The sequence below is a fragment of the Fistularia commersonii genome, chromosome 2, assembly GCF_037954325.1.
Source record: "Fistularia commersonii isolate RoL2024-O1a breed Wild chromosome 2, RoL_Fcom_v1.0, whole genome shotgun sequence".
Lineage (NCBI taxonomy): Eukaryota > Metazoa > Chordata > Actinopteri > Syngnathiformes > Fistulariidae > Fistularia > Fistularia commersonii.
Genome location: NC_141285.1, coordinates 23,048,403 through 23,058,258, shown reverse-complemented (window position 1 = coordinate 23,058,258; position 9,856 = coordinate 23,048,403). Strand labels below are relative to the sequence as shown.

At 45.2% G+C, this 9,856-nt stretch overlaps 1 protein-coding gene across 2 annotated transcripts; it reads right to left on the bottom strand.

Annotated features, from left to right (window-relative positions):
• Positions 1–227: 227 nt before the first annotated feature.
• slc17a5 (solute carrier family 17 member 5) lies at positions 228–8,935 on the bottom strand. 2 transcript variants are annotated; one of them, XM_086173752.1, is made up of 11 exons: positions 8,683–8,935; positions 7,147–7,343; positions 6,761–6,994; positions 6,480–6,567; positions 6,061–6,147; positions 4,896–5,014; positions 3,821–3,982; positions 3,587–3,719; positions 3,364–3,511; positions 2,619–2,709; positions 228–1,768 (listed from the first exon to the last, which is right to left on the bottom strand). In XM_086173752.1, the coding sequence occupies exons 1-11, from the start codon at positions 8,759–8,761 to the stop codon at positions 1,631–1,633; spliced, it is 1,476 nt and encodes a 491-aa protein (XP_086029878.1). In that variant the 5' UTR covers positions 8,762–8,935; the 3' UTR covers positions 228–1,630. The 2 variants fall into 2 exon arrangements, with proteins under 2 accessions (XP_086029878.1, XP_086029886.1); XM_086173760.1 differs by having other exon boundaries at positions 3,364–3,475; positions 8,683–8,918.
• Positions 8,936–9,856: the final 921 nt, after the last annotated feature.

Sequence of the window (9,856 nt, the reverse complement as noted above, 5' to 3'; positions counted from 1 at the left end):
CGTGTGATTTTGACGGGGACGAGAGCTGCGTTTGTCCGCCGCGGGCGGCGGGCGGGGACGTCACCCGGCGCCCAGACGCTTAACGGGGGATTAGAAATTTGTCCCGGGCGCCTCGTCCGCCGGTCACTCATTTGAAGCTTATATATCCTTCAACGCCATATTTATTCATCGTCTGCAAAAGTCCGTAATGATGCAGTTGCACAAAGAAAACACCAACTACGTCCTTCCATTATAAACCTTGGATTTACTTTTAAGACATTGCAGTTGAACACAATTAGATCTAACTAGAGACACAACAACACAAAGATCCCTTTGCTGTGTATTAAGGCATAAAACAGATATGGAAAGAAAATGGCACAGACTGTATAATCTGCAGGGTCAAGGCACGTGCACTTCATCATGAAGTGCAATGGCGGCGCTCCTTGTACGAAAGACGGAGCAGATGTGGCTGCAGATTGGCAGCCGCTCCCCAAAAGACAGAGGTCACATACACTTTCATTTCCCTTTGTGCGGATTCAAGCTCATATTCCCTGCGGCATTAAATATCCCCTTTTTCAATCCCGTCACCTGAGAAGAAACGAGCAAGTGCAAAGTTACGGCCTGTTTCCGAGGAACTTCTCCAAAGCATTTAAAAGTATTTGTGTGTGGCAAGAGTCAGCGAGGTCTCCGTGTGAGACCTCCGGGCACGGAACATTAAAATCCCTCCCTGGGAGACTCGACTCTTGATCTGTTCTGGAGATTCGGCCAAGTTTAGTGTGCATTCATTCATCTACTGTCCTGAACCTTACAAACGGAGACTCCTCCTGTAGTGTGAAGGGTGTTCATCTATGGGATTAAAAGTAGCGTGGAAATATTTTTGCTTTTTCTTGGCCTCAGTCGAGTGAAGGGAAGGCTGCTGCCGCTCTGGTTAGCTAGGAACCCTTCTACTGCTGCAGCATCTCTTCTCCAGATAGTGTTTTTCAAGCAGAAGTGCTCTTCAAGCTGAACGACAAAAAATGCAGCATCTAATCTATATACACAACATGAGATGGATTTTTTTTTTTTTTGACCTCGCTGTTTGTGGAAGAACGATGGTATTAATACAGCGAAGTGTGAATGCGTGCATCAAAATGGACACCCTGTGTTGGCGGTGCTCCCTGGAAGAAGAATCTCCTCCATTATGACCACGAGCACATTACCACGAAATAGTAAAAGATGAAATAAAGTTTTTTTCAAATTGACAATTAAACGGTTTCCTTTTTCAAACAAACAATTGTCTTGACGTTATCTAAAACTAACATTTAAACACCAGCGGGAACATCACAGCTACAATGAGATGCCCCCTGCTATCGGGAATGTCTAAATACTTTTCCAGGACGTGGCAGAAATGTATTTTTCCAGGCGGTAGATGTAAATCGGAACCCCGTTGACGTCACAAAGCCTTTGCTGAGACGAAGCGGGCTGTTGTGGATCCGTCACAGGATGGGTTCTGGTTCCTTTTGCATCCTGAAACTCCAGAACAGAACACCCTCCGGGTGGGAGTCACTCGCTGCTACATCTACTGGGAATGTCTGCGCTGCCGGTCCAGCTAAAATAACCAGGTGTTTGAGATTTGTCCACGCGGGCGATTCCGACTTGGTTCCCTCCGATCTCAGTCCCCGTGAGAGGAGGGCGCGTGCACGGCCCAGGGTTGCACGGCCCCCCGGCCAAACACGGTGTAGAAGGTGGCGCCGAACAGATCGATAGCGGCGGCGATATAGAAGACCACTTGCCACTCCTCTATGGTGTTCTGCGGGACAGGAGGCAGAATCAGTCGGGTTGAGCGGAGGAAACCGGAGCTGGAAAAAACTAACCGGGTTGTGGTTTGCAGGGAATTCAGGGAAAAAATATTGCGCAACAGCTTGAAGGTTTGAACATTCAATGTTTGGACGTTGCTCAGAGAAAACATTCTAAGGTCTCATGAAAGAACCACGAGTATTAAAACTAAATTGGGATCTGATCAAGATCTCCCCAAAACACTAACATACGTTAGGTATATTTAGTTAGACGCGTTCAGCTTAATTTAATTTAAAGCTTGAATTTAATTCAAAGCTAGTATTTACTATATAATTGTATTGACTTAAGAAAGCCTCATCTAAAATGTCAAATTTTGAGCGTTTTAATTTTTACAGTATTTTTTTTCCTCCCTTTCTGGTAATTGAATGTTATTTGGGGTAATTTCCCAGTTTCGTTTAAATAAGTCTTCCTTATTTCTAGGCAAATTTGTACTCATTTTTTTCAGCCCTATAATGCGCAATTCCTTATAATTTATTACAGAATTAATAATAAAATGAAACATATTTTCTCTCTGATTCTGAGAGGGGATTATTTCTCAAATTGAAAGTGTGTTTAGGAGCCATTCAAAATGAATCCTTCTTCCCAGTGACTCCTGCACCAGTTCTCAAAAAAAAAAAAAAAAAGGACAAACGAGCGCTTGTTTCTTGCGTCAAACAGCCGGGCAGCAGGGGTTCCACATCCTCGTGCACGTCCCCCAGCCTGGGCTGCTGCCGGTTCACGTGGGTTTGTTTGTTTCTTTAAACTAATCGCCCTCTGCTTTGCCCTCCGAAAGGCCGACCGGCGGCCCTTGCGGTCTCCCTCACCTGTTTGGTCAGGTCCCTGGCGATGACGGGCCCCACCATACCGGGGATGGTGGCGAAGGTGTTGGTGATGCCCAGCAGGATGCCGGCGTACCTGCAGGTTTAAGGACAGTCCAGGTGAAGTACGGGGAGAGAGGGGCGGCACCGCATGTCCGTGCTTCAGATTAGAGCAGACTGATTTGTTAATTCCTGTGCATCTTGTATTTGCAAGTGTTATTTGCAGTCCCTATGTCCTCTATTGTAAGTCGCTTTGGATAAAAGCGTCTGCCAAATGTAATGTAATGTAATTCAATCGGAGATTGAGATGTATTTAGTCCGTGGAATCATTTCTCTGTTACAATTTGAAACGGTGGTAAACTTCAGATTTAGAACTGACGCAACATTAAGGCAATTGGTATTTTTAGATCAACATGAATTTTTATTTTTCAGATGCCTAACTGCCAGCGTGGTTGTCTTTGTGGCAGTAATGGATAACGAAGGGGAGTGTCTCGTTACATGTTTTTTTTTTTGGTTTTTTTTTGCAAATAAGTGCTTTAATTTCCTCGGCAGGATTAAAAATACTCTGTGTACGCCGCTCTCAGCGTGAATCAACGTGGCCCCAGGAGAAGAAATATTTGACTGTCCTAGAAAGGGTTACACAACTGCCATTTCAGGTCACAAGACGATAAGACTGTGCTTTTCTAAAAACTAAAATTGTCGCACTTTGTACTGGAATACATTTTTACAAAGGGAACGGGTGGAGTCTTACGAAGGCGCGATGTCGAGGTGATTGATGTTGAAGCCCGAGGCCGACACCCCGCCCAGAGAGGAAGAGAGGGTGAGGAAGATGACCGCCAGGGTGTAGTTACAGCCCGTGTAACCTGCCGCCACCAGAAACACAGCGGGCCCGATCATCCCTGTGCGACAACACAACCTTGCTGAGCACCTGCGGCGTGACGTGCGCCGTGTCACGCGACGGAGGCGTTCCTCACCCACGATGGAGAAGGACTTCCTGACGGTGACGGTCGGGTAGAAGCAGGTCTCCCTCAGATAGTCGGCGACCTGGCCGCTCAGGACGGCCATGACGGCGCAGCCCACGTACGGTAGAGCGGACAGCATGCCGTTCTGCGGTGGGAGGACGGGGAAGCACGTCAGGGAGAGAGAAACAGGGTTGAGCTGGAAATCGTCAAGAAATGGGGGGAAAACACCGCCGGTTCCCAGCTCACCTGCTGTATGCTGAAGCCCAGCACGTCGTTCATGTAGGTGGGCAGCAGGGTCAGAAGCGTGTAGAAGGTCCAGTTGTAGGAGAAGTGAGCCACGACGATGGCCAAAAGCGGCCTGGACGTCACGATGGACCGCCAGGGGATGTCCCCCGCCGAGCTGGACAGCTGAGGACAGAGGAAGACCTTCCCGTTCACCTCCATCATCACCTCCACCATGTGATGGAGAGAGGGGTGAATGGGGATACGACACATCCGTTTGCGCTGCTATCGTCCTCTTCGGGCTGATGAAGAGGCGTAAAGCCTCTGATTGTACAATGGTATAACTTTGAATACCTAGATTACCTTTTTGCACATGAACCAGTGCTGAAATGTTTCAGGCGCACCTAAATTAAACAACTAAGTCACAACATAACAGAGCTGATATGTAATAGGGGTTTCAGTTATTCGGTCTGATAAAATCACCATATAAAGAAGAAATGCAGCAGCTTTTGCAGTCTTTTTGCGGGAACTCAAATCTTATTCTAAATCCTTTAAGAAAGTGATTTAAAATTAAACACCTTTTGAAACTACCTGAGGCTATCAGACTTGAATTCTACTCCCTTCAGCCGCAGGGAATCTCAAAAAATCTTTGTACTTAAGACCTTAAGACACTTTATAGTTTTATTTGTTTTTCTTATTCTCACCCCTTTTTTATACTGTTTATACAATTTCCTACTATTATTTATTATTGTTATGTTTACTTGAAACTCTGACACAACAATTTCGATCGGGATAAATAAAGTTGTTCTTATTCTTATTAGGGGAGTGAGGGGTGCAATCTGAGGCCTGACCACTAGATGTCATTTAAACCACTTCTAGCAGTTTTTGCCAAAATTATCATCTGGTGGCAACCGGAGAAGGCCGTAAGGTGAACGTCTTCCAGGAAAGAACAAGTCCTGTTGCCACGAGGAGAAGATCAGTCGATGATTAAACATGACCTGGATGACTGAGAACCTCCACAGACCCATTCCTGTTCCGCGGTGCTACACGGCAACGATTCTCGGTGACTTCCAGCTCAGACTGCGAGTTCAGTCGTTACCTCGTTTTTAAGCGAGTTGGTGATATAGCGTCTCTCTCGCTCGGAGATCCGTGGGTGAGAGTTGGGACTGTCGAACACGAGGGAGGCCCACAGGACGAACCACACCAGGCCCACGGCGCCTGCGGACACAGCAGAACGCACACACCCACTTTAACCCCTGGGCTGGAGATGCAAGGCCTTTGGCAGACCAGATGGAAAGGCTGGTCACCCAGGAGCATCGCCTGTTTTTATTTCAGGCTACAGATCAACACTGACGGCTGACCTTTATCTGTCTTCAGTCCTCCGTCTGGTCAAAGACTAGAAAAGCCTGCCAAATGTGCATTATAGCTGATGGGCCTCTGTGGTTGTTTTCGTAAGACGGTGCATTTTATGGTGAGTTTCTGCCTCAGACTCTGACCAGCAGTAAAAACATGACGGTAAATTAGCTGAGCGCTGCTAAACACACAAACAAGAAGGGAGCCCGGCGGAGCATTTGCACACGGCTTCTGCCTTTGAGGGCTTTCCGTTCGAGCTGCCGACTCATCGCCGGCACAAAGCAAAGAGGAACATGAATCAGACTATAAGACAAACCCAGAGGAGCTGCAGGGGGACGGGTGTCAGAAACAGGGGAAGGATCTTTAACTGGTCAATGTGATCAGTTACTGGAGATTAGAGGAATGCGATGAGGCTACCGGGCTGTCACTCAACACACACACACACAGAAATGGCGTGATAGAAATAGTGATCAAAGGTTTCAATTAGATAAAGAATTGTCTTCACTTAATCTTAAATATCGGCCTGTCAATAAACTGAAGAAAAAGCATTCATGACGATAAACCGGTATATTAACACACACATACAGATGCACTGGGTGTGTGTTTACACTGCATTTAAACTCTATAAACATAAATAAAAACATAACTAAACATTTACGTTTGGCTAAATACTCACGGCAATGTTAGTTCAAGCAGTTGTACAGTATAGAAGACTCAGTGAGGCTGCAAAGGGGAGAAAATACCCAAAATAAAGAAGCAAAAGGTTTCTTCTGCTTTCCCCAGATGAAGTTACCAAGGAAACGGACAATGTGTATCACAAGAACCACAGCATGGCGTGAGATGAAGCCACACACTCGAGCTGATATAAGCAGTTATTCATGTTTTCCTTCAACATGTCTTTTTTTTCTTACCGAATATATAGAAGACGTAGGTCCAGTCCAGGTAGAAGCAGATTTCCCCGGACAGAGGGAGGGTGACCACCGTCCCCAGCTGGGCTCCTGGAGCAGAAGGGAAAAGACATCAGATTCCACTCCTTGGTAATGGTTGAAGATTCTCACTCACTCACACACACACGCACAGACACACAGACACGCACGCACATGACATACACAGACAATGGATTTATTTTCAGCCATTATGAGAATGTCATGGAAACTCATAAACAGACAGTGTGAAAGATAAAAGCAAGATATTCAGTCAGACTTTCACAGATTGTACTTCAGACGGGTTAATGTGTCAAAGATGCAGACAGTCTGTTGTTTCTGCATTCACAGCCGGACTGTTTTATCTTTTATTAGCTGACACTAATTATGCATACAGTGTGTCTTACCAATGTAGGAGATGGTGAGCAGACGGCTCCTCTCCAGCGGCGGCGCCCATGCCGCCCACATGGTGTACATGGCAGGAAACGTGACCCCCTATAGGCACACGCAAAGAGCTGGACTACATGTACAGAAATACACATAAAAACTGCATATTACACAGCGATCCACTGTCAGCGGCTGGTCTGGCTGTGTGTGCTCCGAAGTGCTACATTTGGACCAGTAAAGTGCAAGTTTTTTCAGGTGTGAAGAATACTTAGGGACTAAGTCAGCTTCACTGAGTTCCCACCTCTCCGATCCCCTCCAGCACCCTGACAGCGATGAGGTAATTCGCGCCGAGGTCGGCGGCAACCGGGGTGAGCAGCGTGAAGACGACGGTGCCCAGGATGCCGAAGCCCATCAGCCACTTGGGTCCGTATCTCCCGGCCAGGTAACCGCCGGGGATCTGAGTCAGGATGTAGCCGTAAAAGAAGGAGCCCAGGATCCAGCCTTGAGTTTCAGAGTCCCAGTCGTACACACTGGCCTGGAGGAGGAGGGGGCCACGTTGTTATGACGAGTAAAAACCCAAAATGAAGGTAGAAGAATTCAATGATATATAGGGGAAAAAAAGGATTTCCCTCTTTTTATATCTGGATGCATTTTAATCCAAGAATGAAACAAATCTATCGCGCTCACTGTGTGGTTATGTTTGGGCCGCGGGGGGCTGGCGTGAGCCGGGCACGCCGAGCCGCTGTGGTTGGTGCCCGACGAGCGGGTGGTGTTCAGCATGTCCACCATGGCCACACTGAGGTTGACCCGCAGGGAGTACACCACAAAAAAGCCATAGGAGGAAAGCAGCGCCAGGCCATAACGGGCGGAGAAGCACGCTGGGGCTGCAGTGTGAAAGAGAGAGAGAGAGAGAGAGAGAGAGATAACATCGAGGTGTATGACACATGATGAGGGGGGGAGGAATTTAGCTGCTATCTTTACGATCTAAAAATGTTGCTGCTGAACAAATTGCACAGTAGAGCTTCAGTACACAATGACAAACAAATCAATGACCATTATAAATCTCTCCAGAAGAGACTGAGACGGATGGGGGATTTAAGCAAGCCGTGACAAAAATGTAAACAACTGTTTATTCCCCTTTTAGTAGCCATTAAACAAATGAATCCTTATCATGGACATGGTGGTTTTTCAGTTCTACAACATTGTATAGAGTCTACTGAGCAAAAGGAAAATCAATAAATAGATAAAGGACCTGGAAAACCTATTAGAAAAGCCTGTAACATCTCAAATGTAAACAGTACATTAAAGGGGAAAAACACCGTCATGTTCTCTGAGATTGTGAAGCTGTAGAAATAAGGCTGATGAATTGTGAAGCCTGAAACACAAAGCTTTCAAAAAAGGTTGTATCATCTCGATAAATAAATCAATTGTGACACTCCCGACTGGCAGCGAGGAACGCCTGACAGCAGCGCTTTCCGTATCAGCTGCAGTCTCAGGATGTTTCTCCCACTGATACCGGGAAAAGATGGTCAGCAAGAGTCATGTCAGGAGAACATGAACACAGTGATCATTTTTTTGCACCTTGTCTAAACCGGTTCCTGAGAGACAACTTGAAAGAAGTCTTGAAATTCTTTTGTTCTTGCAGGAGAAAAAGGTTTAATATATATATAAATGACATTTGTAGCCCAGACACACAATGTCAAAGTTCTTTTCTTTTCAACTTTAAGTAGTAGCTGTTTTTTGTGGTTAGCTCCTAGTTGCACTGCTTGCAATGGTTTCTAAAAATGATTTCTATTACACACCTTCCCGCTTGCCTTTAACTGGCTTTACCAGTAGAACAACTTGATGACTCATCTATCCATTTGGGATATTCGGATCAAGACACTGAACAAACATTGCATGTATTTGTTTTATCTCCCGACTAGTTTACAAATACTCCTTCTTCTTCTCTGGCTCTCCAGATATCCGGTTAATTTCAGCTGTTGTCATTAACCATATTAAATCCGTCGATGCAAGACTTCCGGAGTAAAGTTGACTCACCAGACAACACATAAAAGAGCCGTCCCAAAAGTGAATTAAAAAGCTTCAGTCACTTAATAATATGACAAATTTTATCTTATCTTTGGGGGTTAGCAGGATCGCTACAGTAAGTAACGGGAGTCTAGCTAGCTGCTAGCTGAGTTAGCTTAATTGAAAACACAACCGCGGTTACTTGCATCGTACCTTTCTGGATTCTGTCAATATTTCCCTGCTGGAGCAGCGGCTTCTCCTGTTCGTCTCCCTCCGTGTCGGACCGCTCCATGGTGTCCCTCGGTGAGCGGCGCGGGTTTATAGCATGACAGAATAACAATAATAGGAAGAGGAAGAAGAAGAAGAAGAAGAAGAAGAAGAAGAAGAAGAAGAAGAAGAAGAAGAAGAAGAGGAAAGATAGCGTCTGGCCGTGGGGTTGCGGTACCCAGCTGAGCGCGCGTCACATGATCGGGGTCATCTGACCGGAAGTGACGCAAGCACGCTCGGTTTTAGATATACAGTCCCGTCATTATTTTTAAATGATAGAATAAATAAATAGTAAATAAAGTTTAAAAATCTTTGCAATTAGGAGAATGCGTAAGTATGAATAACATTGGAAAAAGAATGTTCCCGCAGCTGATTTCGATTTATACTGTGAATGACAACTTCTTTTCCTTTGGGCTTTTCCCTATTTAATTCAATTCAGTTAATTTTAATTTTATTCTATTTTATTTTAATTTATCACGTTTGATTTGATGTGTTATAATTTCAATTATTTTCATTTTATTTTATTATACTGCATTCTTGTTTTCCTTTGGGCTTTTCCCTTCAGGGGTTCGCCACAGCAAAGCAACCTTTTCCATCTAACCCTATATCACTACGTCCATAAATCTTCTCCTCGGTCTTCCTCCTGACCTCCTGGCTGACAGCTCCAATTCAAGCATCCTTCCTCTGTTCATGACACAACCATCTCAGTCTGGCTTCTCCAAATCATCTAACATGTGCCATCCATCTGATGGACTCATTCCTGAGTCCCCAAAGAGAACTTCAACATCTTCATCTCTGCGACCTCCAGCTCTGCCTCCAGCTCTGACCGTAAAATACAACAGATCAGAAAATTATTAGGAACAAATAGAAATAAAAATTAATTAATACATTTATTATCTTTAATCGCTGGGGTTGATGAGTTTGTTCCCCATGCCGAGACAGGGAGAACATGCCCCGATCTCTCACTACTTTATATTACTTATAATCTTCATTATGAATTATGGTCTTCAGCTGAAAAGTCTTCACCACAAGACATTTGATGGTCTTCATTTACCCTCGAGCAAGTGTCTTGTTTTTCTGAAATAAAAGTATAGAATCAAGCTGATGGTGTTTTAACAAA

Excerpts from the sequence above, each read along its gene's own strand:
- slc17a5 (XM_086173752.1), bottom strand. The coding sequence starts at position 8,761 with ATGGAGCGGTCCGACACGGAGGGAGACGAACAGGAGAAGCCGCTGCTC. Across the intron at positions 5,015-6,060 it reads CTACGTCTTCTATATATTCG|GCGCCGTGGGCCTGGTGTGG; the intron begins GTAAGAAAAAAA and ends CTGTGTCCGCAG. Across the intron at positions 3,983-4,895 it reads CCAACTCGCTTAAAAACGAG|CTGTCCAGCTCGGCGGGGGA; the intron begins GTAACGACTGAA and ends CTCTGTCCTCAG.